Genomic DNA, 8604 nt, shown 5'->3' with positions numbered 1-8604 from the left:
AGGCCTTTTGTCTCCTTAGGTAGCTTTATTCCTAGATATTTTATTCTTTTTGTTGCAATGGTAAATGGGAGTGTTTTTTTAATTTCACTTTTAGATTTTTCATCACTAGTGTATAGGAATGCAAGACATTTCTGTTCACTAATTTTGTATCCTGCTACTTTACCAAATTCATTGATTAGCTCTAGTAGTATTCTGGTATCATCTTTAGGATTCTCTGTATATAGTATCATGTCATCCACAAACAATGACAGCTTTATTTCTTCTTTTCCAATTTGGATTCCTTTTATTTCTTTTTCTTCTCTGACTGCTGTGGCTAAAACTTCCAAAACAATGTTGAATAAGAATGGTGAGAGTGGGCAACCTTGTTTTGTTCCTGATCTTAGTGGAAATGGTTTCAGTTTTTCACCATTGAAGATGATGTTGGCTGTGGGTTTGTTATATATGGCCTTTATTATGTTGAGGAAAGTTCCCTCTATGCCTACTTTCTGCAGGGTTTTTATCTTAAATGGGTGTTGAATTTTGTCAAAAGCTTTCTTTGCATAGATTCAGATGATCATATGGTTTTTCACCTTCAACTTGTTAGTATGGTGTATCACATTGATTGATTTGCATATATTGAAGAATGCCTGCATTCCTGGGATAAACACCACTTGATCAACAAGTATGATCCTTTTAATGTGCTGTTGGATTCTGTTTGTGAGTAATTTGGTTGAGGAATTTTGCATCTGTGTTCATCAGTGATATTGGCCTGTAGTTTTCTTTCTTTGTGACATCTTTGTCTGGTTTTGGTATCAGGGTGATGGCGCCCTCATAGAATGAGTTTGAGACTGTTCCTTCCACTGCTATATTTTGGAAGAGTTTGAGGAGGATAGGTGTTAGCTCTTCTCTAAATGTTTGATAGAATTTGCCTGTGAAGCCTTCTGGTCCTAGGCATTTGTTTATTGGAAGATTGTTAAACACAGTTTCAATTTCAGTGCTTGTGATTGGTCTGTTCATATTTTCTTACTTATTGGTTTAGTCTTGGAAGGTTGTGCATTTCTAAGAATTTGTCCATTTCTTCCAGGTTGTCCATTTTGTTGGCATACAGTTGCTTGTAGTAATCTCTCATGATCCTTTGTATTTCTGCAGTGTCAGTTGTTACTTCTCCTTTATTGTTTCTAAATCTATTGATTTGAGTCTTCTCCTTTTTTCTCTTGGTGAGTCTGGTTAAGGGTTTAACAATTATGTTTATCTTCTCAAAGAACCAGCTTTTACTTGTATTGATCTTTGCTATCATTTCCTTCATTTCTTTTTCATTTATTTCTGATCTGATCTTTATGATTTCTTTCCTTCTGCTAACTTTGGGGTTTTTTTGTTCTTCTTTCTCTAATTGCTTTAGATGTAAGGTTATGTTGTTTATTTGAGATGTTTCTTGTTTATTAAAGTAGGATTGTATTGCTATAAAATTCCCTCTTAGAACTGCTTTTGTTGCATCCCATTGGTTTTGGGTTGTTGTGTTTCCATTGTCATTTGTTTCTCGGTGTTTTTGATTCCCTCTTTGATTTCTACAGTGATCTCTGGGTTATTAAGTAGTGTATTGTTTAGCCTCCATGTGTTTCTGTTTTTTACAGTTTTTTTCATGTAACTGATATCTAGTCTGATAGCATTGTTGTTGGAAATGATGTTTGATACAATTTCAATTTTCTTGAATTTACCAAGGCTTGATTTGTGTACCAAGACATGATCTATCCTGGAGGATGTTCTGTGACCACTTGAGAAGAATGTGTATTATGTTGGTTTTGGATGGAATGTCCTATAAATATCAATTAAGTCCATCTTGTTGAATGTATCATTTAAAACTTGTGTTTCCTTATTTATTTTCATTTTGGATGATCTGTCCATTGGTGAAAATGGGATGTTAAAGTCCCCTACTATGATTGTGTTACTATCGATTTCCCCTTTTATGGCTGTTAGCATCTGCCTTATGTATTGAGGTGCTCCTATGTTGGGTACATATATATTTGCAATTACAATATCTTCTCCTTGAATAGATCCCTTGATCATTATATAGTATCCTTCTTTGTCTCCTGTAATAGTCTTTATTTTAAAGTCCATTCTGTCTGATATGAGAATTGCCACCCCAGCTTTCTTTTGATTTCCATTTGCATGGAATATCTTTTTCCATCCCCTCACTTTCAGTCTGTATGTGTACCTAGGTCTGAAGTGGGACACTTGTAGACACCATATAAATGGGTCTTGTTTTTGTATCCATTCAGCTAGTCTATATCTTTTGGTTGGGGCATTTAATCCATTTACATTTAAGGTAATTATTGATATGTATTGATATGTATGTTCCTATTATCATTTTCTTAATTATTTTGCATTTATTAGTGTAGGTCTTTTCCTTCTCTTGTGTTTCCTGACTAGAGAAGTTCCTTTAGCATTTGTTGTAAAGCTGGTTTGGTGGTGCTGAATTCTCTTACCTTTTGCTTGTCTGTAAAGCTTTTAATTTCTCCATTGAATCTGAATGAGAACCTTGCTGGGTAGAGTAATCTTGGTTGTAGGTTTTTCTCCTTCATCACTTTAAATATGTCCTGCCACTCTCTTCTGGCTTGCAGAGTTTCTGCTGAAAGATCAGTTGTTAATCCTATGGGGATTTTTTTGTGTTACTTGTTGTTGTTCCCTTGCTGCTTTTAATATTTTTTCTTTGTATTTAATTTTTGATAGTTTGATTAATATGTGTCTTGGCATGCTTCTCCTTGGATTTATCCTGGTGGGACTCTCTGTGCTTCCTGGACTTGATTAACTATGTTTTCCCATATTAGGGAAGTTTTCAACTATAATCTTTTCAAATATATTCCCAGTCCCTTTCTTTTTCTCTTCTTCTTCTGGGACCCCTATAATTCAAATGTTGGTGTGTTTAATGTTGTCCCAGAAGTCTCTGAGACTGTCCTCAATTCTTTTCATTCTTTTTTCTTTATTCTGCTCTGCAGTAGTTATTTCCACTATGCTATCTTCCAGGTCACTTTTCCATTCTTCTGCCTCAGTTATTCTGCTATTGATCCCTTCTGGAGAATTGGTAGTTCATTTCTTGTGTTGTTCATCACTGTTTGTTTGCTCTTTAGTTCTTCTAGGTCCTTGTTAAATGTTTCTTGTATTTTCTCTATTCTATTTCCAAGATTTTGGATCATCTTTACTATCATTATTCTGAATTCTTTTTCAGGTAGACTGCCTATTTCCTCTTCATTTGTTAGGTCTGGTGTTTTTTTGCCTTGCTCCTTCATATGCTGTGTCTTTTTCTTTCTTCTCATTTTGCTTAACTTACTGTGTTTGGGGTCTCCTTTTCAGAGGCCGCAGGTTCGTAGTTCACGTTGTTTTTGGTGTCTGTCTCCAGTGGCTAAGGTTGGTTCAGTGGGTTGTGTAGGCTTCCTGGTGGAGGGGACTAGTGCCTGTGTTCTGGTGGATGAGGCTGGATCTTGTCTTTCTGGTGGGCAGGTTTATGTCTGGTGGTGTGTTTGGGGGTGTCTGTGGCCTTATTGTGATATTAGGCAGCCTCTCTGCTAATGGATGGTGTTGTGTTCCTGTCTTGCTAGTTTTTTAGCATAGGGTTTCCAGCCCTGTAGCTTGCTGGTCCTTAAGTGAAGCTGGGTCTTGGTGTTGAGATGGAGATCTCTGGGAGATTTTCACCATTTGATATTATGTGGAACTGGGAGGTCTCTTGTTGACCAGTGTTCTGAACTTGGCTCTCCCACCTCAGAGGCAAAGCCTTGAAGCTTGGCTGGATCACCAAGAGCCTTTCATCCACATGTCTTAGAATAAAAGGGAGACAAAATAGAAAGGAAGAATGAAAAAAAGAAAGAAAGAAAAAGAAAGAAAGAAGATGAAAGAAAGAAAAGAAGATAAAATAAAATAAAATAGTTATTAAAATAAACAATAAGTATTAAGAAAAAAAATTTTTTAAGTAAAACCCAAAAAACAGACAGAACCCTAGGACAAATGGTAAAATCAAAGCCATACAGACAAAATGACACACAGAAGCAGACACATACACAGTCACAAAAAGATAAAAAGGGATAAAAAATATATACATCTTTGCTCCCAAAGTCCACCTCCTCAATTTGGAGTGATTTGTGGTCTATTCAGGTATTCCACAGATGCAGGGTACATCAGATTGACTGTGGAGATTTAATACTCTGCTCCTGAAGATGTTGGGTGAAATTTTTCTTTCTCTTTGTTTGCACAGCTTCTTGTGCTCAGTTTTGGATTTGGATCTGCCTCTGTGTGTAGGTCACCTGAGGGCATCTGTTCTTTGCTCAGACAGGTTGGGGTTAAAGGAGCAGCTGATTCGGGCGTCTGGCTCACTCAGGCCAGGGTGAGGAAGGGGTACAGTTGTGGTGTGAGCCTGTGGCGACAGAGGCTGGCTTGACATTGCACCAGCCTGAGGTGTGCCTTGCATTCTCCCAGGGAAGTTGTCCCTGGATCACGGTACCCTGGCACTGGAGGGCTGCACAGGCTCCCAGGAGGGGTGGTGTGGATAGTGACCTGTGCTCGTACATAGGATTCTTGGTGGCTGCAGCAGCAGTCTTAGCTTCTCATGCCCATCTCTGGGGTCCACGCTGATAGCCGCAGCACGCACCCATCTCTGGAGCTCCTTTAAGCAGCACTCTTAATCCCCTCTCCTCGGGCACCAGGAAACAAAGAGGCAAGAAAAAGTCTCTCGTCTCTTTGGCAGCTCCAGACTTTTCCCAGACTCCCTCCCGGCTAGTCATGGTGCACTAACCCCTTCAGGCTGTGTTCACACCGCCAACCCCACCCAGTCCTCTCCCTGGGATCTAAGCTCCAAAGCCTGAGCCTCAGTTCCCAGCCCCTGCCCGTCCTGGCAGGTGAGCAGACAAGCCTCTCAGGCTGGTGAGTGCTGGTCAGCATTGATCCTCTGTGTGGGATTCTCTCTGCTTTGCCCTCCGCACCCCTGTTCCTGCGCTCTCCTCCGTGGCTCTGAAGCTTGCCCCCTCTGCCACCTGCAGTCTCCACCTGCAAAGGGGCCTCTTAGTGTTTGGAAACCTTTCCTCCTTCACAGCTCCCTCCCACTGGTGTAGGTCCAGTCCCTATCCTTTTGTCTCTGTTTTTTCTTTTTTCTTTTGCCTTACCCAGGTATGTGGGGAGATTCTTGCCTTTTGGGAGGTCTGTGGTTTTCTGCCAGCTTTCAGTAGGTGTTGTTCCACATGTAGATGTATTTCTGATGTATTTGTTCGAAGGAAGGTGATCTCTGCATCTTACTGTTCCGCCATCTTGAAGCTCCCAATCTGCCATATGGTCTTTTATAATGTGTGTGTGTGTGTGTGTGTGTGTGTGTGTTTCTGCTGTGATATTTGATCTTTGATACTTTTCCTCTATTGTTTCTGAACTTTCCTGATTCCCCAACAAATCACTGAGAGAAAATGAATGCATGCTGTACACAGGCCAGAAATATTGAGCAGAATAGGCAACTACTTTGTGTTATGAATTCATGGAATTTAGAAAGACTCTATAATCACCTCAAATCCCTCTTTAATTGCTTGCTGACATTTCTTTGTCTTAAAGTAATTGTAAATATCACTGAGAGAGCTAACACACTGTCTCATCAGAATTTTACATATTATATTTTAATACTTTTGTCAAGTCTTGCATGAGAGTAAGTTTTTATGTAGAAAAAGCAAATGAGTTAAAGAGAATCTTAAAATATACATTAAACTAACTAAAATCTAAAACAAATGCATCAAGGAAGATTAAGGCAAATTCATCTAAATTAACATTTTATAGAAAGGAAGACCTAAACAGATTATTTTGTGTCAAAAATTGTGGCCAGCTTTGCCCTCTGAGGAATGCGCCATTAAGACCCTCATAAGCCTCAGGGCCCGATTGTACTCTCCTTGGTATGCATCCTGGACTTTATGGTATGAACGTAAAAAAGGAGATGGCCTTGGGCCATCTCGCTCCAGGGACCTGCTCAGATAATGAGAGTCCCTGGCTGTTCCCTAAAGCTAGGAAAAGCAACTCTGGAGGGGAAATTGGTGCCTTTGTGGAACAAGCTATAAACCCACTGATGCAGATAAGGTAGTGACTAAGCCTAAGATGAAAGACTAGTTCTATAGAACAATGTTTATACAAAGTTTCTGCTTTACAATGACTAGGCAAAGTCCCTGCTTTAGGGGTATATATATGACTATGCTTTGTTATTAAATTTGCCTTGCAACCATCAGTTGTTTGTGCCCTTCTGATCCCATACCTTGGTGCTTTCAGTTCCCTACCTCCTCTCGTCAATTGTTGCTGCACTTTGAGGACCCGCCGTGGCTGGCGGCAAGTGGTGCCCGAACAGGGACCTGACGAGAGGGACATCTGAATCTTGGTAGGTGAATCCCTGAAGTTAAGAGTGAAAGTGTGGCCACATAGTAAAATTGATAGTAACTCGGGGCAATAGTCAGAAGTAAAAGAATATGGGAAAAAAAGGATCTAAGGAGCGACAATTTTTCGCTCAAGTTTTACTTTCGATGTTAAAAGCTCACGGCACTACTGTGACCGCTTCTCAAGTTTCTGATTTTCTACAACATGTTTATGAAGTCTCTCCTTGGTTTCCAGAAGGGGGCTCTGTGAATGCCGCTATATGGAGGAGGGTTGGAAAGGATCTAAAAAGGCATTACGATAAAAATGGACCGGGTGGGGTACCCATTATTATGTTTAGTCTGTGGAATTTGATTAAAGACTGTTTCAAGCCCATATATGATTCAGTACCTAACTTGTGTGCTATTTCCCCTCTGGTCCCGACTGCTCCCCCCTTGATGGCTAAAATGGCTCTTGAAACCTCCTCTGATGAGGACGTCTCTTTCTATTTGGCTGATGAGGAAGATAAATATGAAGCTGAAAAATACCCCAATGAACATATTCTGGCTCAGGTGGAACAGTCTGTTAAAAATTTAACTTTATCTTCCTCTGCTCCTTTAAAACTGAGCTGCTTACAGCAGGCTGTTAGAGGGGCATTATCTAGGGGCGAGGATCCTTTATTTTGTTGCCCTGTGGTTGAACGGCCGGATCCCCAGAAACCCCAACAAAATCTTCGAGAGTATCAGCCCTTATATTTTAAGATACTTAAGAACTTGAAATCTGCCTGTGCCCAGTACGGGCCCATTGCACCATTTACTATAACTATGCTTAACACCATTGCTGCTGAAGCATTGCCCCCTGCTGATTGGAAGTCGATAGCTCGTGCTTGTTTGAATGGAGGGGATTATTTGCTGTGGAAGTCAGATTATTATGAAAAGGCTGCCGAGCAGGCTGATCGCAACAGGGCTCATAATTTGCCAGTTACTTATGAAATGTTAGTAGGTGAAGGACAATATCTTGCATTACAGGATCAGTTAGCTTTTCCTTTTGTAGCCTATGCCCAAATTAATCACATTGCTCTTATAGCCTGGAAAAAGCTTCCCACTTCTAGTCGAATGGAAGATCTTTCTAAAATACGTCAGGGGGCTGATGAACCTTATGCTGATTTTGTTGATAGACCACTACAAGCTGTTAGTCGTATTATTGCTGATGGCGCATCTGGTACAATTATAGTGAAACAATTAGCTTATGAGAATGCAAACAGTATTTGTCAAGCAGCTATTCGTCCTTGGAAGAAAAAAGGAACTTTGGAAGACTATGTTAGAGTTTGTGCTGATATTGGCCCATCATATTTACAGGGAGCTGCCATTGCTGCTGCTCTCACTAAAGCTGGATTTGGTCCCCAAACTAAAAAGACGCAAACATGCTTTAAATGCGGCAAGCCAGGTCATTTTTCCCGAGTATGCTGCCAGACTATATCAGAACCTGGAGCGGTGAAACCAGAAAATAATAATAACCCAACTAAACCTATGGGAATTTGCCCTTGATGTCAACGAGGCCGACATTGGGCAAAGGAATGTAGATCCCAAACCCATACAGATGGGACTCCTTTGTCGGGAAACTTCCTTCGGGGCCAACCTTGGCCCCAACAAACAATAGGGGCAATGTCAGTAATACCCCCTCAATCGGTTCAGAAGAATTCAATGACGGGACCAACAATAAATTCCTCATCTCCCTCATACAGCAGGGAGTGCCAGATTGGACCTCTGTGCCTCCTCCGACCTCTTATTAACCCCTGATATGGGACCCCAAATAATAAATACAGGAGTTTATGGGCCCCTTTCTAAGGGAACAGCTGGCATTATACTAGGGAGAAGCAGCATAACCCTAAAGGGCTTAACTATATTGCCTGGATTAATTGATGAGGACTATGAGGGAGAGATCAAAATTATGGTACAGTCTCAAAAATCTCCGATTATGAGTGAAACAGGTACACGTTTAGCTCAAATTTTGCTTGTGCCATATATTCCCGAAGGGCAGGTTTTGCAACATCAAAAAAGAGGTACTAATGCTTTTGGCTCCTCTGATGCTATTTTTTGGGTTCAACAAGTTAAAAAGGAATGGCCTCAGCCTGAATTAAAGATCAATGGAAAAATATTTACTGGATTAATCAATGCTGGAGCTGACGTCTCTGTTATTTCTTGGATTCACTGGCCGCAACAATGGCCTACTCATTCTACAGTTACTCATTTACAGGGTATTGGTCAG

The 8604-nt window shown here is 40.5% G+C and overlaps 1 protein-coding gene across 1 annotated transcript; it reads left to right on the top strand.

Moving 5' to 3' along the window:
• Positions 1-6452: 6452 nt before the first annotated feature.
• Positions 6453-7883, top strand: LOC136793395 (endogenous retrovirus group K member 10 Gag polyprotein-like). Its single transcript, XM_067023189.1, has one exon. It carries the CDS (start codon positions 6453-6455, stop codon positions 7881-7883), a length of 1431 nt encoding a protein of 476 aa, XP_066879290.1.
• The last annotated feature ends 721 nt before the right edge of the window (positions 7884-8604 follow it).

This window comes from Kogia breviceps, chromosome 2, assembly GCF_026419965.1.
Source record: "Kogia breviceps isolate mKogBre1 chromosome 2, mKogBre1 haplotype 1, whole genome shotgun sequence".
Classification (NCBI taxonomy): domain Eukaryota; kingdom Metazoa; phylum Chordata; class Mammalia; order Artiodactyla; family Physeteridae; genus Kogia; species Kogia breviceps.
The sequence above is the reverse complement of the archived record's forward strand: the minus strand, read 5'-3'. Positions and strand labels throughout refer to the sequence as shown.